This window comes from Podarcis liolepis (assembly GCF_965112155.1).
Source record: "Podarcis liolepis genome assembly, chromosome: 10".
NCBI lineage: Eukaryota > Metazoa > Chordata > Lepidosauria > Squamata > Lacertidae > Podarcis > Podarcis liolepis.
The window spans coordinates 29,833,472-29,858,043 of NC_139562.1; the positions used below are offsets into that span (position 1 = coordinate 29,833,472).

The 24,572-nt window shown below is 43.8% G+C and overlaps 2 protein-coding genes across 2 annotated transcripts in view; both read right to left on the reverse strand.

Moving 5' to 3' along the window:
* KCNJ4 (potassium inwardly rectifying channel subfamily J member 4) overlaps positions 1-21,745 on the reverse strand; it is a 30,202-nt gene extending 8,457 nt beyond the window's left edge. The window contains exon 1 of the mRNA XM_083462355.1: positions 21,179-21,745. The gene's annotated coding sequence lies outside the window, so the exon portion shown is untranslated. The remainder of the gene's footprint in view (positions 1-21,178) is intronic.
* LOC310688177 (endosome-associated-trafficking regulator 1-like) lies at positions 2,973-4,459 on the reverse strand. Its single transcript, XM_083464306.1, has one exon. It carries the CDS (start codon positions 4,256-4,258, stop codon positions 3,128-3,130), a length of 1,131 nt encoding a protein of 376 aa, XP_083320432.1. The 5' UTR covers positions 4,259-4,459; the 3' UTR covers positions 2,973-3,127.
* Positions 21,746-24,572: the final 2,827 nt, after the last annotated feature.

Below are 24,572 nucleotides of genomic sequence, written 5' to 3' on the forward strand. Positions count from 1 at the left end.
TTCAGTATAAATGTATTCTATGACTGACAGCTGATCCTACTAAATTGGGTATTATGTGATGTACTGCAACTCTTTGGGGCAGTGTGTGTGTGTGTGTGTGTGTGTGTGTGTGTGTGTGTGTCTGTGTCTGTGTCTGTGTCTGTGTTTGTCTATGTCTATGTCTATGTCTGTGTCCAGTGCTTTTTTCTAAAAAAAATGTTTAGGGGTACTCTCATTTTGACTCAAGAAAATCACCATTTTATAGTTCAAATCAGGGAAAAATAAATACAGTAAATGGACAAAAGTACAAAGATTCACAACATGTTTAGGGGTATGTGTACCCCTGCATATCCCCCCCAAGCACTGTCTGTGTCTATATGAATCAGCACCGTTGTCTGCATTTGAGGGAACTTTTCATGAACTTCCTAATACATTCATTTAAAGTTGTTTTATGGTTTTTTAACTGATAATTTTTATTGTCTTATTCCCTTTGTAAAGCACTTTGAGGGTTTTCTTTTTTAACAGTCAAGTGGCATATAAATTTTATGAAATAAATAAAATAAATAAATTTTGGGCTCTTTTTTGGAAACATGTCTGTTGTGCCTGAGAAAGGAGGACATCTTCACAGTGTCATTTTCCATCTTCCTGCATAATACCTCCTACCCATTGATATCCCTTGTTTGAGGTCTATTCTTCAAGGAAAGGGGCCATAGCTCTGTGGCAGAGTATCTGCTTTGAATACAGAAGGTCGCAGGTTCAATCCCTGGCACCTCCAGGTGACCTACTGCCTTCTTGTTGCTCTCTGGTTAGGCTAGATTTCCTTCCTAGCAATTGATAATTCTGTCATAATCTAGGTGGCCTATTACAAATCAAACGAAAACGTATTTCCTGAATTGCACTACAAGTAGCTTACTTTCTTTTACCAGATGCCCCTTTCTTTACTAATAAATCCAGGGACCAAGACACAAACCACAGTGGACAAGAGCTCTCCCTTCAGACTGAAACTTTTTTTTTCTGCTTAAGGGCTAATAATGTGCCCTTAACAACTATGGACCTGGCATAATTTCAACTGGAAAAGCTTTATCTGTTGCCTTTCATGCTGCGGTTTAAGGTACAGGAGCACTGTCAGAAAAAAAGTTGGCAGTTCTGTTTCTCCAGCCTCACTCTCCCTGCTGTGCAGATTGGGCCCTACAAGCCAAGGACTGCTGAGGAGAAGTTCTGTCCCTCTGAATTCAAACTAAGTTCAGTTTGCTTGTTTTCCTGACCCACTGATACAACTCCTCCCCGTGGGAGAGGGACAGTAAACTTCATTTCCTCATAGGAATAACAGGATGGGTGAGAGGTTGGGGACTAATGTAATTAAAAGCGGAAAGTTACGGCAGGGTGGCCTTCTGGATGTTGCTGAGGTCCAACACCCATCATTCGCATGGTCCCTGCTGGCTGAGACTATCTCATCCCTCTGCTAGTGCATGCTGCATAGACGCCACAAAAACAGGCAACTGAGCTCAAGCTGGGTTTTTAGTTTTGCAAACGGCGCTCAGGCTTCCATTGCCTTGCATGGTTAACGTAGATCCAGCATTACCCAGAATGCTCATTTACATGACATGTGGCTCTCCTCTTTTTCTAAGCAACAGAGATCATTTAGAAAACACCTGATCCCTTAAAATTCAAGACAGGCAGATGCAAACGACAGAGCTGCTGCATCTGATCTTTCAAGAAAAGGGTTGTGCTTCAGCAGCAGAGTATATATGCTTTGTATGCAAAAATGCACAGCTTTAGACCCTGGCATCTCCAGGCAGCAATGGGAACGACCCCCATCCGAAACTCAGTGCTGAGCTAGATGAACGGATGGTGTGGCTTGATATGAAGACGCTTCCTCTGTTCCTTTGCTACCTTTTAATGTTGCACAGGGACATTCAGCAGGTGTAGCTTTCAGGATAAGTCTTGCTAACAGCACATGACAAGCACAGTACCAATGAGGTGTTGCTGTTTTAAGACCACAATGGTGTCACCTGAAAACATGCTTCTGGTTGTATACTCTGAGCCTCAAAATAGCCAATAACCAAATTTATTGCTAAAATAGCCAAAAGCCAAGTTGTCCCATGTCTAGCAGGGCAGGTAAGAACAGGTGCAAAAGAGGACAGGGTCCCTGCTCCTGTTAATAGCTATGTAGCAGAGGGACTCCCCAGCAGAGACACCTGCTGAAATCGCCCCTCTTTTCCGCAACTGTTAAGGAAGTGCAGGAGCCTCCGCTTTTGCATCTGTCCACCCTACCTAAATGTGAAGCCTCACATGTGAAAGCAGTCTCAGCCACATGGCTTTGAGCAAAATCACTGACCAGCCACTATTGTTGCTTTTGCATTTCTTGTGTGCAAATCAGCATTTGCACCATTCTGTCTGTAATGCAAATGCAGATTCATAGAATTGTAGAATCTACATTGTAGAGCTGGAAGGACCCACGAGGATCATCTAGTTTAGCCCCCTGCAATGCAGGAATACTTTGCCCAATGTGTGGCTTGAACCCACGACCCTGAGATTAAGAGTCTCATGCTCTACCAACTGAGCTATCCCACAACTTGCATTAGGCGGCATGTTTATCTGCTTTACAGAGGCTCTTTTCCCATTGCCCTGCACCAGCAGGGCTTAGACGTTTACATAAATAACATGACAGTGGCTCCCATCTCATCTGAAAACATCCTTAAGACTGAGGATGTTTTCAGAGCTGTGTACAAATAGCAGTCCTGGCTGGTGAGGATCTGGGGAGGATCTGAATTCTCCTCCCCACCAGGCCACTGTTCCAATCTGAATCATCGCCCCCATTCCGTGTGGCTGCTACAAGCACACAAGGGTCAATCAGGTGTTCCACATTAGCTTGGCTCAAAGCCTGAGTCTTAAAAATAACTAAACTAAGGTCTGCAGGTGTCCATGGGACCTGAACACTGTTAACTCTTACAAGTTAAGCTTTGAAACAGAGTATTCAAGTCATGAGTATATGAAATTAATTTTCCATTATGTAATAAAAGTACTTCTGGGGGAAAGAGAGAGGTCGCTTATTTGGAGCCATGGACTGCCTCAACGTTAAGAGAGCAAATTCTTTAAGCTTCAAAAGGTACCACAGGAGCACTGCACTTGCAGGCAAGAGAGCTCCCTAAGTTTCTTTTATCACTTCCTCTTCAACTTCAGACATCCTGCCTACAGATTTAAGGAGGTCAGCAACAAGCGTCAACGTCTCAGCTCCAAAGACGAGCTGGTGGATGGTAGCGTGTGCATGGTTGGTGACCCTGAGGAGGTTCTGCAAGGCGATTTCAACATGCTGTTTCACTGCTCCCATGTTGCCAGTTTGGCCTGATCGCAGGTTTTCGTTCTCCACTTTGTAACAGGTCAGCTCAGCCTGGAGGAAGCACATCTCCTGCTTCATCTTCTCAACATCACTCTCTGCCTTCAGGGCTCTTTGAGTCATGCACTGGAGATTTTGTTCTGCCTGTTGCACCAGAGCTTCCAGATCCTGAGCATCTTTCTCCTCTTTATTCACCGTGGCTTGCAATGTCCTCTCCAGGTTCCTTACCATTTGGGTCTGACTTTCTGAGAAGTTTTGGATCCTTCTGATCTTCCTCCTCAGCATAGAATTTTCCTCCCTAAGCTCTTGGTAGCTCAGCTGCGGAGACACGTATTCCATATTTTCTATGGGTTCTTCATGGGCAACGTAGCTTTCATCCGTCTTGGTATGAGAAGGGCACCCAATACACGTCTCGTTGTCACTGAACCCCCACGAAGAGAAAGCCTCCATCCCCGAAAGACTAGTTGTGTTGTAATTGTATGGATCACACTGAGCTATGCTGGCAATCCTCGACAGATGCACTTTGTCATAGGCAGATGGCGGGTATCTTTCTCTCCAGTCATCATCGTCATCTGATAAATGATCAGAAACTGTTGCCTCCTTGTATAATGGCTCTTGAAATTCCAAGTTCAAGCCCAGTGGTTCTGGAGACAAAGACACTACTTCAAGCCCAAGGTTCTGCCTTGCCATTTTCTTTCTGTAATTTCTATTTTTCACTTCATGCTGTCTTCCCGGACCACGGTTCTTGTTTTTACCCATCCCTTTCAAAGAAAATGTGGGTGGGTCATTTGAATTTTTCATCTGATTGTCTCCAGAGCTGATGTGACCCTTGATGTGGTCTGGGGGAGGTGGTATGTGGTGGTGGTAACAGGGCTGGATTTCCTCTTCTTCTTCTTTCAGGCCTCGGGAATGTGAGCAGCCCGCCAGAAGTGGCCGTGGCATGTTTTGGGGGGAGGCCCTATTGGCTTCTATAGAAGTTTCATTCTTCCAAATTAGCCCCAGCCCAGGTCCCACTTCTTCTCCAGAGGATTAACCAGCCCTGTCGGCTGTAGTGCCAGTGCTGCTGGCCTCAGCACAATTTAATGGTCTACTGAAGCATCTGAGTCTTTACCTTGTAGGTGTGCATCTCTTTAATAGTGGAGGAAGCAGAAGTTGCCTTGATCTATGATGTCACTAGATGACAGTACTTCATTTTGTGACTTCACAGGCTTGGGAGAGACACATAGCTAGAACAGCTTTTACAACTTTTTTTTCAGCCAGTGACGTTGAACTATATACTATTGATGCCAGGACTTGACCCTGTCTGGAATCTTCCTAGGTTATCATGCCATGCCCCAGTTTTAATGCCAGTAACTAGATAGTAAGCTGATCAAACCAACTACGGATGGGCAATCCTAACTAGGACCAAGGAGGACTGGGGCAGTGGAGCTGTTGCTGCATTGAAAGCCCTAAAGACTCTTGCCAGTCTTTGTTTTTTTGCTGTGCTAGCTCCAGGGCTGGCACAGCTGAGGAACCCAAAGATCTGGTCCCTTGTGGGAACTGCAGACCTTTGGATTCTGTAGGTCCTCCAGTGCTCTACCCCAACTCTGTTGGTAGTGGCCTTCTGCCCACCTGACCATAGCAGACTCTTCAGCTGCAGCAGCAGCACCCCAGCAGCACTCCTCTCCTCTACAACAGCAGGGAGGTTTGAGAGCAATGATTTCTGTTTAAATCCAAGTCTGTGGCTATGAAAGAAACAATATCCTCTGGGGGGTATTAATGCTGTGAACCCTTTCATCTCAGGCTCAGGTTGTATATATGCATAAATAAGCCATATATCATAAAGACGCCACAGCCTCCGCTGTGCCTCATTCCAAAAGGAAACATGAACCCCGCCTAGAACCCCTGGAATCTTGCACCACTTGGATATTGGCCTGCCATGCAATAGTATGTGAATAACGCTAATCACATATTTTTTTGCTTTTAATGATGCTGGTGTTTTGAAATGACGCTGGTTAGCATTTAAGCAGCAATGGGAGGGACAAAGGGCTGCAAGGGAGAAGCTTTGTCTGCTAACTTTGTCCGTAGTGTTCCGTACACTAATACAGAATCTACTCCACAATGCACAACATTAAAAAACTGTTATTATTCAAGCTTATATCCACCCTTCCTCCACTGAGTTCAGAACTCAGGGTGGAATACATGGATTCTGACTTACTTCTGTGCACTGCTTTTTTCTGGGGAGATGCAGAGGTACTCGTACCCCTAAACATTTTGTGAATCTTTGTACTTTTGTCCATTTACTGTATTTATTTTTCCCGATTTGAGCTATAAAATGGTGATTTTCTTGAGTCAAAATGAGAGTACCCCTAAACATTTTTTTAATAGAAAAAAGCACTGCTTCTGTGTATCCTCACACAACAACTGTGTAAAATAGATTAAGGGGTGTGTGTGTGTGTGTGTGTGTGTGAGAGAGAGAGAGAGAGAGAGAGAGAGAGAGAGAGAGAGAGAGAAAGCTGACTTTGTAAGGAATTGCACTTTAGAAACATCTCACTGTAACTGTGCTTTGAGAGTACAACTGAGTTCACTGTCCTGAATTGGCTTCCTAATATATATATATAATTTTATTAGAATCATTGTGTTGGAAGGTACTTTGGAGGTCCTCTGTGTAGGATCTGGAATACAAGACACACAATCCTGGCCTCCGCTCAACAACCTCCAGCAAAGGAGAGTCCACCACGTACTGAGGCAGTTTTCAAGCACTTTTCAGGGGGATAGCCCCACACAGAATGTGATTGAGTAGTTCCAACCTGGATTAACCTGATAACATGAAAGACTGTGACCAGTTCAGATAATCTGAGGGCAGGATTTCATTCATCTGTTTTATTGTTCAGAGGGAGATGGCGAGTTACGAAACCAACCAACAGAAAATGCCAAGCACGCAAGTTAAAACCAGGCCAGTCTCACTTTGCTCTGCCAACATGTGGCATCTGAAGGGTATGAAGAGGGGAATGCAATCAAATGTGCTTTAAAAAAATAATAATTATAAATAGACCGAGGAGTATATGCCAGCAGTCCCCATCTGTCCTCCCAATGATTGTTAAACGATGGATTTCTTTAGGCAACCTCGTCCCCTGAGGCTTAAATAGCAATTTTATGTCTCTCATTGGGTGCATTTTGGGGGTAGGGAGAGAGGCGTGGTGGGTTCTCCCCCCTCCCCATAGCCCAAGGAGCAATACAAAAAAACAACAACCAAAAAATGACCAAAAAACCCCACCCCCAAAACAAAACAAACCGTTGGAAGTGAAACCATCTTCAGAGCGTGACTCAGAGCTATTCATAGCTCCACAAAGCCAGCTGCAGCATCAGAGACAGAAGGGATTCTGCCTGTATTATTATTTCAATTACCATCTGAATTAAAAGTTTGAGCCGTGATCAACCCACATGGTGGAGGGAAGGAAATGCAGCAAAGCAAGGGATGAACACCAAGACCTGCTGGATGACACAGCCAGCGTGAGACATAGGAAAAGGTTACAAGCCCCCTGCCACCTCCAGCTTCTTTCTGTTCCCAGAAGAGCATCAGTCCTTGTCTAGGCCCTTCACTCAGACGGCTAACTAGTTGTTATTGTTTTTCTGGAGGGCCACTTTGGCAAGCAAGTGAGTTGGGTGGGCACCTCAACACCTATCCCTAAGATTACCTGGCCTGAGAGTTCTGTTCCCACAGGAGCTATGTTCTCCACACACCGCTTTCGCTTTTGGGAACTATGGGGCAAGAAAGCATCCCTCAAATTACCAGATCTGGGTTAGGGGCCTCAAAGTTCTTACATTTTGGTCTCTCATGTGTTGATATAGGCAAAAAGTGGGAAAGTTACCATACCATCAAGAATCCTGTGGAAGATAAGCTGCGATATAATGACCCTGAACAAAATAGCAAGACATGAGCAGTTATGGGGTGGAGGGGTTAGTTCAGTGAGGATTTTTAGGGTGGGGGAGGTTACCATTTTTGTTGTATTGGAACGACTACAAAACAAATGAAGCGGTAATTATGGAGGTATTAACTATGACTAATGACTTAACTGATTTAACTTCTATATGTGTTTGCGTGTTAGGCAACTGGAAAAGTCAAATAAGAAGATAAAGGAAATGTATCACATAAACCCCTTTTTAAAACCTTTGCTCCCGTGTTAAGTGAATAACATTCTCTATAATGGGAACATGGCTCCCCATCATGAGATATGAACACAACTGCTGTCTTCTGAATGGGAAGGAAGTTTAATGGAGTTCAGGATTGTGGGACTTGTAGGCCTTTTCTTTCACAATAAATGTGCAGTTAATTGTCTGTTGGGGAGGGATGTCCTTAAGAACTGGACTTGGTGGGTCAGCAGAGGATAACAGCTTTTCTCAGGCCCAGCGACCACTAGCCATTTTACCAGATCTGAGGGGGGGAAAGTAAGAGGAGCCCTGCTGGACCAGACCAGAGGCTGTTTCCCACACAATGTTTCCCACACTTCCTGTTTCCCACACAATGAGGGGCCATATATCTCTGGGAAGGCCCCATGGAGGACATGAGGCCATAGTCCTTTTCCTGCGGCTGTTTCCCAGCAGCTGGTATTCAGAGGCATATCACCTTGAAGGTGGCAAACAACCATGATGATGACTAGTAGCCATTGGCAGAAATTTGAGCTGCAGTTGCTAGGCGACTGTGGGGATGCTCTCCAGAACCAGCTCAATGGGGAGGAAGATGGCAGTGAATAAAAAAGGGAAGGAGACTGTGCTGCTGTCTATGAGGAAAGGGGAGATTGGAAGGTCACGGCCTATGGATGGCAAGCAAGGAACACGGAGTAATACTCCTCTCCAGGTCTAGTGAAAACCCAAAGCTGGTTTTGTGTGTGTCACAAATATCACAGAACCACTGTGAGTATTATTATTATTATTATTAATCTCTGATGAGTTTAAGGTTTATGAAATACAGTCTACTGAGAGACAGACTGAGAAGAGCTATTGAAATTCACCTACATTAAATGCAGGGCCAGTCCTATCATTAGGTAATGCAGCCACCTCAGACAGCAGATTTTGGGAGTCACAAAAGGTCAGCAAGTTGTAAGTTGTTATTGTCATGTTTTTACTGCCAGGTTGGGAGGAGAAGTGCATGTGGGATTCTCAGCCTCAGGATATGTTCACATCAGTGGCTTGACATGCAATGAGGTCATTTCCACACATGCTCACACACTGTGTTTCAAAGTTGCGTTTGCAGGGAGCTGTTCACATCGGAGAAGGACAGGGATGTCTTCACCTAATGCGTTTGACCTTTTCTGGTTTCCTCGTCCCTGCACCCCCCTGAAACTCCTATATGTTAAGTTTTTCATCAGCAGTTGCACATCCATCTGTGTGTTTGTGGCAGCATGTTCAAATTGCTGCTTACTCCAAATACAGTTTTCTAGCTGGATTGAAGCTCATTTGAGGGGGGAAACAAATCAAACATCAGTTTGATGTGGATTGTGGCTAACGTCATGTGAATGCGACTTCCTAAATTAGTCATGGGAATGCACTGGTTGTGGAGTAAAGCAGTAATGTGAACATACCCTTAGATGCTAAAATAACTTGGCTGGGTTCAGGCAGAAACATGTCTTTCTTGCACCAGCCCTGACTAAAAGTAATAGTCAAGGGGACTAGTCCTGAGGTGGTATATTTTGAAATACCATGGGGCAACAAATAGTCAGTTATTTAGTTTTTCACTGTATTACATTTTTACCACAGAGGCACTAAGACTGGAGTTGTGAGCCCAGTTTTTGAGGGGCATAAGCCCAACTGAATTTAATTACACTATAGTTTTGTGATCACATGTCTTTTGCTGTTTCTGGAGCCAGTGTGCAACATACCCATATTTCTTCAGTATGTCGCATGTGAAGAGGAGGGGGAAGAGACAGTCTACTATGTAAATGGTAGTGCAAGACAGAGGGATCATCTCGTCACCTCACAATCTTCCTACCAGTGAAACGCTCTATCTTTTGAAGAGGCACTTCACACAGAGGCTTGTTTGTGTGAAATCAACATTATTTATCTGCACTGGTCTTACAAACACCTTCTGCCTGTTTATTCTACACGTCAAAAAGGCAGCCACTAGGAGGCTGCAGAGTAGTCGCTCATTTATAAATACTGTAAAAGTTCTTGATGACTTACGTAAGGATATTTATTGATGACTTTGATCAGCCTGCACCAACCTGATGCCAACTATGGTTGCCCTGGCTGGAACTGATGGGAGTTGTACTCCAAAACATCTGGAGGGGGCCAGGATAGCAGATGACTTACGTATTGGAAACCTTCTCATGACACAGGTGGGACAATTCAATAATGTGGATAGCATTAACTTGGATTGATCAGAAAATGATATGCCACCAACTAAGCATTCTGGATAATTTGATGAACTGAAGAGTTTTAAATTAATTGTGCTGAACAAAAACATGCAATCCACAAAGTCCCATAAGGTACCCCTGCCCGTACGGGCCAGTCGTGACTGACTCTAGGGTTGCGCGCTCATCTCGCTCAAGAGGCCGGGAGCTGGCGCCGTCCGAAGACACTTCCGGGTCATGTGGCCAGCGTGACGAAGCTGCAACTGGCGAGCCAGCACCAGTGCCGCACATGGAAACACTGTTTACCTTCCTGCTATAAAGTGGTACCTATTTATCTACTTGCACTTAGGGGTGCTTTCGAACTGCTAGGTGGGCAGGAGCTGGGACTGAACGACGGGAGCTCACTCCGCCGAGGGGATTCAAACCGCCGACCTTGCGATCAGCAAGTCCTAGGCACTGAGGCTTTACCCACAGCGCCACCCATGTCCCTACAATGACCCTCTCTTAATATGCAGCTCTTTCTAGAACACAACATAGCAAACACTTCATTAAAAGGCAACAGCATTAATATCTGCCTACCTAGGAGTGCTGGATATTTAAGGCAGAGAGGGGAGACTTTGTGTTTGATTCTTGGTGAGAAGAATGCTGTCACCAGAGTATAGCTACTGGCTCCCACATTAGGAACAGGTAGTGATAAAAGCAAGATTTTGGCACCTGCTCTGTGGAAAGAAACCTAGTGCCTTGCTTTTACTGTGCATGCCCTACCAATAATTAAGAAAATTTGAAACTGAAATGTACATTCGTCCACTTGAGGTGCCTTAGCTCATGGTTTCTTATCACCAGGCTTATCTACATAATCATCTCCACAGTGCTCTCCATTTGCACACATCCCATTCATCAATATTTCCACATCTATGCCCCACACAGCACACACAAAAATACCTTTCTGTGACAATTATAGTGCCCGTACTGTCACAGTGTAAGAGCAGTAAGTGTGATGTCTGCAAGGTGAGAATGCCTGCAATGTAATAAATCATCACAGGATAGCAGTAAAGGGTAATCCTCAATGGTGAGTTAGCTACTAATGGAGGGAGTGCTGGGCATTTAAAAAGTTTAAGAGGGTCATCTTGGGGAAAGGGGGATATGATGTTCGTAAAGGTAAAGGGACCCCTGACCATTAGGTCCAGTCGTGTCCGACTCTGGGGTTGCGGTGCTCATCTCGCTCTGGGGTTGCGGTGCTCATCTCGCTCTGGGGTTGCGGTGCTCATCTCGCTGGCGTACAGCTTCTGGGTCATGTAGCCAGCATGACTAAGCCGCTTCTGGTGAACCAGAGCAGCACACAGAAGGTAAAATGTATATAGCATCAGCTGAGCAGGGATGGTTCTGACAATGCCTAACAGACAGTGGAGGTACATAGGGAGTAATTTCCTTCATAGCCCCTTGTGTTTCTTGGAACACTTAACTTTTGCCCTATGCTTTCCAGGCACAGGTCCACACTTTCCCAGTCCGTGTCTGAGCTCTCTCACCCACCCCCCAGAAAAACCTGATCCTTACCACTGAATCAGAGCAAACCACAATTTGGGCTTCCCACAGATTGTCGTTTGCTCCGATTCAGCAATAAAGAGTGGGTTTTCATGGGGAAAGCACATGGGCAAAAAAAGCAAAGAAAAAAAGCACACAGAGCTGGAAAGCCTGGACCTGTGCTGCAGCAAAGGTAAGTGTGGATGAGCCCTGCCACTTACCTTTGCTTCATGCTTTTTTGTAGGAACGCTTCCCCACCTCCCTCTGCTTAGGGCTGTCATTTGTGGCAAGCCCTAAGCAATTTCAAGGTAGAATTCAAGGACCACATTCGAGGTTGTTGTAGTACAGAAAATATAGAAATTAAACAAAATAACATCCACAGCTATTCTTCACTACAATTATCTTGATGTGTTTGTAACCAGAAGTGATGTACCTTTTATGTATCCCTTTATGTATGTTTGTTTTAGCTTTCAGGCTGATCCCAAAAAGCCCATTGGGGGCCACATCCTCGCTCATGCTTCTACAACTAGGATTAGTTTGCGTAAAGGAAGAGGAGAGTTGCGTATTGCTAAGATATATGATAGGTAATATAGAAGTTGTGTGGTACAGTGCATGCTATAGTTCCAATGACTTATTACGGTTTATTTGGCTTCGAGTTAACTTTGTTTCTGAATGAATGTATATAAAAAAGAGAAGTGTGAATGAAGGAGGCACTCTATTTTGAAATTAAGATTCAGGTTCCAAATAAGAGGGGAAACTGCCCTTACTAATCTGAACTAAACTTCTCTCCTCCTCAGCACCTTCAAAAGAACCAAATATGTAATTAACAGTTACAGATAGGTAGCCGTGTTGGTCTGCCATAGTCAAAATAAAAAAATTCCTTCCAGTAGCACCTTAAAGACCAACTAAGTTAGTTCTTGGTATGAGCTTTCGTGTGCATGCATGTTTGGTATCTGAAGAAGTGTGCATGCACACGAAAGCTCATACCAAGAACTAACTTAGTTGGTCTTTAAGGTGCTGCTGGAAGGAATGTAATTAACAGTTCTTGCTAATTAGGTAAAGGTAAAGGGACCCCTGACCATTAGGTCCAGTCGTGGCTGACTCTGGGGTTGTGGCGCTCATCTCGCTCTATAGGCTGAGGGAGCTGCCGTTTGTCTGCAGGCAGCTTCCGGGTCATGTGGCCAGCATGACTAAGCCACTTCTGGTGAACCAGAGCAGCGCACGGAAATGCCGTTTACCTTACCTATTTATCTACTTGCACTTTGACGTGCTTTTGAACTGCTAGGTTGGCAGGAGCAGGGACCGAGCAACGGGAGCTCACCACGTTGTGGGGATTCGAACTGCCAACCTTCTGATCGGCAAGCCCTAGGCTCTGTGGTTTAACCCACAGCGTCACCCACGTCATATATGATGTTCGTATATAGCATTAAAAGTCCCTGCTAGGTTTAGCAATCGGGGCAACTCTTCATGACATGTTGATGTGCCCACATGCTTCAGGCACCAAAGAAGTGAAAAAGAGATACAGAATAGGGTGTGTGTGTGTGTGTGTGTGTGTGTGGAACTACACCCTTTACAGCTAACGAGCTAACGATGAGAACACAGACACACATCCAAGCAGTGCCTGAAGGGTGGGTTGCTTGAGCACCAAGTGCAAGACTTTATAATAATAATATAATAATTTATTATTTATACCCTGCCCATCTGGCTGAGTTTCCCCAGCCACTCTGGGCGGCTTCCAATCAAGTGTTAAAAACAATACAGCAAAGTGAATAGGGGAGCTTTATGCAACATGCTATGCAAATGTGAATAGGGGAGTCTGCAACCTTCAAACAATATCTTAACAAATCACAAAATGGTTGGTTTTGTTTAAGAAACAGTGGCATGTGGCCAAAGAGGAGAAGACACTCTTTAACTTATCCATGGCGAAATCTATGCTCACAAAATGCTGGTAAAATTCTGCAACAATAAATGCATTATCAGAGGAAAGTATCAGAGTTTCCTAGCTATAATATATCTAATACTGCTTTGACTGCTCAGAAAATGCGATGTGCCATAACAACCTGCAAAAGTGCACAATGCTTCTTTTTTTAAAAAAGAAGAAGAAATCTTCTTGACTTCTGCATTACCCGGTAAGACCGATTTAACCACTTGTACATGCAGCTGATTATAGGACATGCGGACAGACTGTGTCAGTCTTTTTAAATACAGCAGTCAGACTAATTTAAATCACATTTCCCAGCTGAAAATTCAGGTGGTAGGTTTAACAGTGGTGTGGCCGCCTATATGGAGATTCTTGCACTCAGTTTGATTATGATGGTACTGTGTTGTAGAACAGAAAGTGACGTGCCATATAATTCGCCTCATTCCTCAAAATAAGGTCAGCATCAGAGGTCATGACATAACCAAACTCTAAACAGCTCAATCGTTGCCAGACCTAGTTTATCTACGTACTGCTATTGATGGGGAAATATAAACAAAGAAAGCTTCTGCTATTGATCCATATGCGCCTGCGCATTTAGGCACATGGGTGTATGTACTTCTCAAGGGTAGGGATATTGTTGTCCTGCACATGGACAGAGAAGGAGAGTTAAACATGGGAGTGGAAAAGACAGAGAAAATGTTCCGAAGGGGTAGCAGTGCCTTAAATCTTACAAGGAAAAACAGGAAAGGCAGAACAAGTGATATGGCAGAACTGCATTCATTCTTTCTTTGTCCCCACAGCGACTTCTTTTTCATTAGGTTTGGCAAAACACCACAGAACCCATTAACTGGACTGTAAATTTGGGGGCTAAGTACCTTCACGTGGAAAAGATTGATTGGGAGGCATTCAGTAGAAGTCACATACTGTTTTTGTTAATAACACAGCTGTCTTTATCTTTTACATGTGCCAGAAATAAAACCACAGCTCAGGTGCAGAGGGCCAGATCCTCAGCTGGTATAATGTCACGCTTGCCTATATCCACTGATGGTCTGGTCCGTGCTTTGCTTTCTCTTTTGCAGCAGCAGAAAACGAGGACTTCCATTAATACCGTATACGTTTTCTTCTGTGGCATCCATTACTGACTACTGTGAGGAACAGGACAGTGATCTAAAATCCTTAAAAGACATTATGGCTTCATCCTCCACTAGCTGTGTACAAATGCTGAACTGAACACCCTTCAGCTTTTATTTTTACCCAATATTTGATCTGTGCTGCGTGCACTGAAAATGTGTGGGTACCTATGTGGGTGTTACACAAAACTGTGTCAGCCTGGAAAGGGACAAATATTTTCCCTGGCAGATGCCGGTACTATATACATGGTTGAAAGCAGAAGTGGTGGTAAACCTCCCCACTTTTAAATTGCACTGCTTAAAACACGGGGGGGGGGGGGGGCTCTGAACACTGAACACTGAGACTGTCACCTCGTGGGATTTCCTTCTACCTTTTCCTTGGTAAGCTGCCCACTTTCTGCATCTCAATTTTCTTTTTAGTGTGTTTGCAGCATTGCACTTTGTTCAATAAGTGCATAATTACTGTGAGAGAATAATAATAACTTGATGAAGGAGGGTAGAAGATAAGTCAATGCCACCCACACTCAGAGGGATAGCCCACATAACCCAGGGAAAGAAACTATATGTTAGAAACAGATGCAGGCGGCCAGAAAGCAGTGTGTTATAAGGCTGTACAAGCATTGGCAGAAATGGGCAGGTGCACTGCATGTCAGCTGGGCAGTTGAAATACGTGGTAGTATCCTGAGCACCTGCCCTGCAATGGCACTATAAAAGATGTGACTGCAGCATCAGTGACTGGAACATAAGGATTCCCACCCACCTCCATTTATTTTTCCAGTTTTGGAAAAGAGTACAGGGTGATATTCAACTAAGAGTTGACCTATTCACTAAGTAGACCTATTGAAATTAATATTCATGAATTTCAGTGGGTCTGCTCTGAGTAATACTTAGTTGGATACCACCCACAGTGCATCGTTTGTCTAAGGCAGTGTTTCGCAAACTTGGTTCTCCAGCTGTTTTTAGACTACAGTTCCTATGATCCCTGACCACTGGTTCTGTTAGCTAGGGATGATGGGATTTGTAGTAAAAAAAAAAAAAAAAAGCTGGCGAACCAAGTTTGGGAAACCCTGGTCTCGGGTTTCCATTCTTCCCACCACATCAATGAAGCTTCCTGCTTTATCTTGCAGTTCCATGACAGGGTAGAAATTCAACAGGTGCGTATTATTCTGGCCTGCAGATGCAATGATGGGGAGAACATTCTTGTTGAATCTAATCATGATTAGACATGACACGAAATCCTACCTAGCAAAATTTGTATCATTACTTTATAAAGACATCCAGCCTCAGTTAGAAAGAAAAAAAATAAACAAGCAATAGGATGTCCACCTCTAAGGCCAGTTTAGTGTTCTGTGTACAGCCGTACCTTGGTTGTCGAACTTAATCCCCTCCGGGAGTCCATTCAACTCCTGGAATTGTTTGAAAACCAAGGCGCAGCTTCCGATTGGATGTAGGAGCTTCCTGCCCTCAATCGGAACCCATGGAACCTGCATCAGACGTTCGGCTTCCAAAAAAACGTTCAGAAACCAGAACACTCACTTCCGGGTTTGCAATGTTCAGGAGCCAAAATGTACGAATACCAAGGCATTCGAGAACCAAGGTACGACTGTACAGTGGTACCTCGGGTTAAGTACTTAATTCGTTCCGGAGGTCCGTTCGTAACCTGAAACTGTTCTTAACCTGAAGCACCACTTAAGCTAATGGGGCCTCCTGCTGCTGCCGTGCCGCTGGAGCACGATTTCTGTTCTTATCCTGAAGCAAAGTTCTTAACCTGAAGCACTATTTCTGGGTTAGCGGAGTCTGTAACCTGAAGCATATGTAACCTGAAGCGTATGTAACCCGAGGTACCACTGTATTCATAAACCATGTGAACAAGATGGCAGTCTCATAAACATCATCTCCATAACCCTAAATGGCCATACAAATCACCTGATAAAACTGCCTGGAGCAAATAGCCACTGGTGGCCACCGGTGGAATGGTCTTGGGGCACTTTTGCCTTTGTGAAAGTATTCAGAGTCTGGCACATGCTCTGATGAGCCAATTTATCTTGGTAGACAAATTGCATCTGATTTTTCCATTGTGCTTATCCACCTGCAGTTTAAGCCAATTTCAGTTTATTTGTCTGCGACTGTCAGGCATACAGAGGAAACAATACATTTGTGTGATATTAGAATAACCTGTTGGCAGATGCTTTTTGCAGTGCTGTGTGCCAACAAACATATTTTCTTCAACAAATCGGCTAAAGTAATAGTCTGGGAAACTGTACGTTTATGACTGAGGAACCGATTTCTAAGATGCAAGTGGTCACATACTGCTTTGCTGAACTTAACTAGACCGTCAGTACACCTATTTAGAACATGCTCAGATAGGTAAATGTTAACTGGTTAAAAGCTTGCACAAATTCCTTGCCAGTTTAGTGGACAGAATGAACACAGACCCTAGAAAATGGATTCAGAATGCTGCCTGGATATGAGCTTTTGGGTGAGCTTTGAGCAAGCCTCAGTGTTCATCTATAAAATGGGAACAAGTATGAATTTTCATAATGAGATTATTACTAAGTACCCAAACTCTGGCCTATCCTGCCTATATCATCCAACAAGTCATCCTGCAAGTGAAATGAGAGTCAGAAGAGAGACTTTAGATGATGGTATATAAATACTTCTATAATTTATTGTATTTTTTTCCACCTTTCCCTTTGTTGCTTTTACTGCAGTGATGAAGTAAACTGCAGCTGCAAGACAGGGAGATTAAGGCTCACAGTCAATGGTGAATACTTATTATTCCCCATTGTCATTTGAATAAATTATATATCATATATAAAATAATATATCTGTTCCTAGGAGATGATCAGTGGAGTCTGGCTCATTAGAACAAATGGAGGTCTTCTAGTAGTTAAAAAGAGAGTTAACTGTTCCAACTGCACACCCAAAATATCATTTTTTAAAAAAATTGCCAGCCAATTTCTAGTAATGTCCCCACCCCAGTCTCAGAAAAGAAACAACAGATTGGGCACACACCAATTTTGGCATTAGAAGAGGCAGGAAAAAGAAAGGGGAAGTCTGTGGCCATAGAAGGGGAATCAAGAGGGAAAGTAGTCTCTCCATCATCTCCCTCTCAACTTCACCCCATCTTCTTCCTTTCACTCACCTCCCTCTTCTTCCATCCCCACCAAAATTACTCTTTAAAATATTTGTTCTCTGCTGTGTAATTATTACCATTGTCAGAAGCTATATACAGTAGGTCTCATGCTTTGATGACTCACCCATTCTGGAGGCACCATTCTCAACAGAGAGGACTTTTCAAATCCTCATTTGGCACCTAGTTTTTACTTGGCTGAACCTCTCTTATATAAACTGTGCAAAGATTAGGTGGTCGCCATCTCATCTGTCAGGAAACAGGCCCCAAATCATATCAAAGGAGCTGCTTAAGGTCCACCGATGGTGTACTCGTTCCCCTGAGATTTAGCAAAGCTGTTAAGAGACTTTTTATTATTGCTTTTTGTAGCAATGCTGAATGGCTACTTTCAAGGGAAAAAAACAGAATTTGGACCTTAGACATGCATACTTGGAAACCCATTGAGCTGTTCAAAATAGTTGTTCAGTGTGTGGAACCTGCAAGTTGTCCAGAAAAACAAATAATCCTAGGAATCCTCATAAGTGATCTGAAATGGTGGGTGGGTGAGCATAATCCTTACTAAATAACACCCCCAACCTTACAGAAGCAGCTCAACACCATTCTGTGGCGCTTCAGAGGACAAATCAAATTCTCCCTTTCTAGGTTCAATGAAATGGCAGCAGGCCTCTGTGAAGAACTGGGTCTACCATGAATTATTACAAGGCAGTGTATATGTGTGTGTGCTGATTTAAATAGGGTAGCCATTAATGCATTGCCAAAAAGAGTACAAGGCAACACAGATTTGCATAACATGTGCACGTACTAATTTGTATCTATAAATGCATTCAGAAAGAACTACTGTAATTTTAATAGAAATTCCGCACATCTCTCCATAGCAAGGAAGACGCAACAGACAACCTGCGTGACAGCCTGCTCATTCTGCTGTCTAGATGCTCACTGCAGATGGGCAACAGCAAAGCCCCTCCCCTTCTTAGCACCCTTTGTCTTAAAAACAGGATTGGACCTTCAAAGTCCTTCAGACAGAGGGCTCCTTGAAATAGATGGCTGTCCTCTGTAGAGTGGGGCACCTGGTCACCCTTGATTTAAACACAGCAGTGACAGCAGGAAGGAGAGCAGTGGTACAGTGTGGGTGGGGTGGAGTTTGATGTCTGGCTCAAGTCATGCTGGACTTTAATGGTCCTACTCAAAGTCCACACTGAACAGGGAATCGACTAGTTGGGCTCTGCCACTTTCTGGTCAAACTGAGCCCAAGGATTGTGCATGACCATGGCTGGGATAATAAGAAGGCATATCTGGTGGTAACTTGTAGCACATAAAACTGTTGGCCCCAGTTCTGTCACCTGACTGCATCAGACACTACATTTAATGCTCAGTGGAGGCAGCCATCCACTTTCCATGAATTGCTACCCAATTTGTCAGGGCAATGGCATAATCCATTCTGCGTTCCGTGGCCAAAAGTTAACCAATGGGATTTCAAGAGATGGTCCCAAAGTATATGTGCATCCATCTATCTTATATCTGTCGCAGTGCAAACAATTACAAGAGAAAAAAACAGCATGGTGCCAGCCCTTTCCAGGCCTGTTAAAAGAAGAATCTCTTCACCGGCTGGTGGAAGGATAAAAAGGAGGGAGCCAGTCTAAGTTCTCTAGGGACGGACTTCCAAAGTCTGGGAGCATCTGCCAAGACGGCCAAATAATTTAATACAAGCAATTGCACTGTCATCATTCATCTGCTATCAAATGTGTCCAACGTTTGGCCCCATAAAAAGCCCCAAGGTGTAGCTGATTCCTAAATCGACCTTTGTGATCAATAATTCTGTATTAAAAGGGTTCTGTCTATGAAGCACTCTCTCAGCACAGTCCTATATATGCAAAACCCATTATTTCTAACTAGCACTTCATTCCTAGACTTGCCAGTCGCTGATAGTTCCAAATATATGCCATTACAATCTAGTCCATACATTTCCTTAGTGGGAAGGAACATGCATAAAACTTAACCCTGCCCCATCTAACATAGGAACTTCAGATACACTGAGATTGTAATTAAATTTATTTATGAAATGAGGTACAGCATGGTGGTCATCTGGTCCCTACAAGCTCTGTGGAAGCTGACACTATTCCCTCTCAAGTCCCAGATAGTCTCTTATTTGTCTGAAGTGCAAGTTAAGAGTGATCAGGTTGCTAGCCACAAGTAGGAGTAGGAGTAGAAACAACAACAACAACAACAACAACAACAACAACAACAACAACAACAACAACAACAACTTAGTCTGCAGCAAAATATCAGTAGGGGTTTACACAGAAAATCACCATGCCTCACTGTACTAGCTTTTAGCAAGGCGTGAAAGGTTATTCTCCGAAACCTCTCATTTAGTTTTAAAGCACTGAATCCGAAGAATGAGACGATCCTATCATTGATCAAGGCTTCCATCACATGCAATCAAAGCAAAATAAATACATGCACAATGGTGTGCATGTGGAGATAGCTTACACACACTTTTCCCTACATGTAAGTGATATTTATGTAGGAAAACTGTGTATACAAGGGGCCTTTGGCAAAGTGGGCCCTAGATGCCATGTCTGTCCTCTCCTGCGCAGGCAGTTCTTCTATTTGCCCAACAATGAAGATGCTGTCCTCACTGTTTGCAAGAAGTGAAGCCTGAGAGGTGGCAGCTACTTACAAGGTGTGATTTCCCAGGGGCATAAGCCCAGCACGGCGGAAGTGAGCAATAAGACCTGCAGCATAACTTGGTGGAACATTAGTTGTGCCCTTCTGCTCACTAAGTTGGAGGCTCTCCAATGGCAGAGGAATCGCCGTGGAGTCGGGAGCAGCGGTGGCATCTACTTGCACTCTCTGCCTTGAACAATGTACTCAAGATCCTGTCTTTCCTTGACATGTTAAAAGTGGTGAAATAAGCAGACAGATACCCCATGTCTTCTCTAACACATACATCCTCCAATCGCCTGCAAATAATTTCGTCTTCAGTTAGTTTGAGCTCCTTTACATAACTGCTGTAGTTTGAGGCTACTTTCTGTAGCTGAGATCTGAGATGGAGTTCTACCGCTAAGATCAGCTTAATAGTCAATCAGTGGGTGACCTTGATAGGACACAGCAAGGAGATGAGTGGTATCAATATAAACTGTGTCTGTCTGGCTATGCAATGACGGCATGCGGGGAGACAGAGAGGCGGGGGAGATGCTCGTGGCAGTTATAGTCCCAGAAAAAAACTTTGGCATGCGTTTTCTGAGAAAATTGGGGTTTCTCCTCCACCCCTCCAGAATCCTGAGGGCAGGCTGTGAATCCCCTCAAAGACCTCTCTCCAAATCCATCTGATTTGAGAGCCCTCAGAAAAGACCAGTTTGAAAAACAGCTTGAAAGCAACAGTGAAGAAGGACTGCCCAAATAGACCACTCATAGGGTAAAAGAGATGGAGAAGTGGTACTCATGAAGTTAGTTAAGAAAACATGCTCTGAAGCCCAATATACCACACAAGAGTACCCACGAAGTTATGCAAGCAAATGTTCTAGAGCAAAATGAGTAAATGTTATAAATAAAAACAGTTCAGAGTCTCGTGGCATTTTAAAGACTAGCAGATTTGTTGTAACATGAGCTTTCATAGATTACAACCCACAGGTAAGCCTTCGCTGGGATGAAAGCAGCCTGTACACAGGATTGCAGCCAAAAGTAAATTGTGTATGTGCCTGCATTGACAAAGATACAGATACAGATATCCCCAGTTATATGCAAACACACTGAGGCATAGAAAATGCATTAGCTTCAACTAGAATCAAATATTGTAATACACAACACCTACTAATGATCTCTTACCCGGTGTATGGTCAGCTTATTCCCATCTGAATTCTGCAAATCCAGTTATCAGGGGAAAGGAAAAAAGAGGGAAATGCCTGCATCCCATCCACTTTGAGTTATATCCCCTGAAACTGTTCCCTCTCTTGGTCCATTTTGTATGTGTATGATTTCCAAGTAGCCCGGTACAGTTTTCTCTGATTTGATCTTTCTCCAACTTTCTTCACTGGTTTGTCAACCTGCTTCTTTGCTCTTCTTTGTTTCTGGACTTTTCTGATTTTAGCATGCTGTTCTGTGCAGTATTCCCATCCTTAGATCTTCAGCTTAACCACCGGCTCTTGAAACAATACTTCTTTCTAGCTTCGCCTTTGTTTCTTATTTCTCTCGTCTTTTTTACACTCCTGCTGTTCCATTCATTCTTTCCCTCTGGGGTCTCTCTCTCTCTCCTCTATTTCTTCTGTTTGAATCGCTTGTTTCTACGTTCTCTGGTCGCTGTGCAGTCTGTAGCTAAGAAGTCAGTAACTCCGCTAGAATCCAACAGCCTTCAACTACTTTAACCCATCCCTGCATGTGATCTCAGAACCATGGATACACGCTGCAGATGCAGTGATGGGGAAAGATAGGAGTGCAACCCAAAGCAATGGAAACATTAATAGGAACACATGTGGCTGGCACTGCAGAGCCCCAGGCATTTTTGCACAAAGTACCGTGGCTTGCAAAGGTTTGCTGTGTGTTCCAGAGTTTCATGCTCTCCCTAAGAGTTGCACCCTGAATCTGTTCCAGAGAAACACAGATAAGTCCCTCAAATTCTACCACACGTCCAGAACTTCCTCCATAGTTGCCTTGTTGTGACTTCACCATCCAGGACCAAGTCAAGATGAATTGCTTCCTGTGGTGGAAAATCCAAATAGTCCTCCCTCTCCCATAATAAACTTGGGATGTTGTGTCAGCTTACTGTAAGTGTGTAAGAGCTGCTCAAGTGCATCTATTGTTGTTTAGTCGTTTAGTCGTGTCCGACTCTTCGTGACTCCATGGACCAGAGCACGCCAGGCACTCCTGTCTTCCACTACCTCCCGCAGTTTGGTCAAACTCATGTTTGTAGCTTCGAGAACACTGTCCAACCATCTCGTCCTCTGTCGTCCCCTTCTCCTTGTGCCCTCCATCTTTCCCAACATCAGGGTCTTTTCCAGGGAGTCTTCTCTTCTCATGAGGTGGCCAAAGTATTGGAGCCTCAGCTTCAGGATCTGTCCTTCCAGTGAGCACTCAGGGCTGATTTCCTTAAGAATGGATAGGTTTGATCTTCTTGCAGTCCATGGGACTCTCAAGAGTCTCCTCCAGCACCATAATTCAAAAGCATCAATTCTTCGGCAATCAGCCTTCTTTATGGTCCAGCTCTCACTTCCATGCATCTACTGGTGCCTAATTGGCACCCAACCTGAGGGGACCATTTCACTCCATAGGAACATGGGAATCTGCCTTATACTGAGTCACATTACTGGCTCAAGATTGTCTACATTTATTGCCAACAGCTTGCCAGGGTTTCAGACAGGGCCCTCTGCTAACTTTACCTGGAGATGCCAAGGACTGAACCTTTTGCAAGCAGAACATATGCTCTACCAGTGAGGCACAGTCCTTCCCTTAAACCTCATTCCCTGGCTTCCTTAGATAACTTGTTGCCAATCTGCAAGTGCAGAAATGCAGGGTTTGGTATAGGGTGAGCTGGCCTTGTCATTGCTTTTGCCACATGCAGAATTGTGACTTTATTTACAGCCCCAGAGCAATGAAAATGGATGGCACAGCTACTACAGTAAGTGTGTGTGGATTCACCCAGCCTGCCCATATGCTCAATAAACCAGTTTGTTAATATTATTTATGGATTGCTTCTCATCAAGCATCTCAAAGTGATATGACATATACAAAAGTTACATGTATAAAAACAGCTAAAAACACTTACTTGCATATAATAAATATTTTAAAATGAGAACTATACATATAAAAACAATTTAAAACGACAACAAACACATACATAAGGATAAGGATTTTAGAGAGCTTGTTGAAAGAGGAATCTCAGGATGCTAAAATATGCCTGTGGATTAGTTTGGGTATGAAAGGTATGTAGCGATTTCTTAGATATCCTGGTCCCATGTCGTTTAGGACTTGGTATACCAATACCAGCACTTTAAACCAAGCTGGCTGGCAACCAGTGTGATTCCTTCAGCAGCAGCAGCAGCAGCATAATGTGATATTCTGCCCCAACGAGTAGTCAAGCCTCCACGTTTTGCACTAACTGCAGCTTCCAGATCAGCCTCAAAGTTAGCCCCACATAGAGCACATTGCACTAATCCAGTCTGGAGGTTGCCAGCACATGGATGACAGTGGTCGGGTTTTCCCCAAACCAGAAACGACCATAGCTGTCCTACTAAAAAGCTGTTAAAAGGCACTCTTAGCCACGGAGGTCATGTGGGCTTTGAGTGATAGAGATGGGTTCAGGAGCACTCCCAGGCTATGAACCTGCTCCTTCAGAGAGGTCATTACCATGCTGTATGAAAGCATTTACTCACATCAGTGAATTCATGTGTTGGGAACAATGAGTGACAGACAAAACCAGCATATGAATTTTTACCTTTACAATTACAGCTGAAATCAAAGTAAAGGGCACAATGTGTACGTTTTTGCATATGCCCTTAACACTCTTTACCTTTTTCTTCATGCAACCCTTTTTTATTCATTTTTAAACCTTTTTGTTTTAATCTGTAGGTGTTGCCTTTATGTTGGCATTTTATTCTGCTCTGCTGTAACTTTCTTTTAAGTATAATTTAATTGCTTTCCACACTTGAACTTGTAAACAGCTCTAAGCACCTTGACTGAATAGTGACACGTGTGTGTGTGTGTGTGTGTGTGTGTGTGTACACCCTTCCCCACTAGCTGCAAAATTAAGGCAGAAAACATTCCTCACTTTGCTGGTGGTTCTTAATTAGGAATGGGAAGCTGCTTTAACTATTGATTAAAAACATTTGCACTCCGCCTTTCTCTCAGTTACCTTCAAGTCTGTGCACAACATTTAAAACTAAGCAAAAGGACTATACCATAGCTGACAAGATGCAACAGCCAAATCATCAAAGCAACAGAATTAATTTAGCCTGACAAAGGCTTGGCTGCTTGTCAAAAGGAGAGAACTGAGATAGAAGTGCAGACCTCGGCAGCCCTGCCAAGATGTCCGCTATTGACTGGTACTGAGGAGAGTTGGAGTCCAACAACATCTGGAGAGTACAATCTGGGCGCTTTCTCTAGTCCAAAAGGCTCTGTCTTCTGCTCCCTTCAAACAAATGGGAAACCCTTTTCTCTGGAATAGGTGGCAGGACGAGAGTGACAACTTCCTCTCAAAAAACAAATTCTGTTTCCTGCCTCTGCAGAA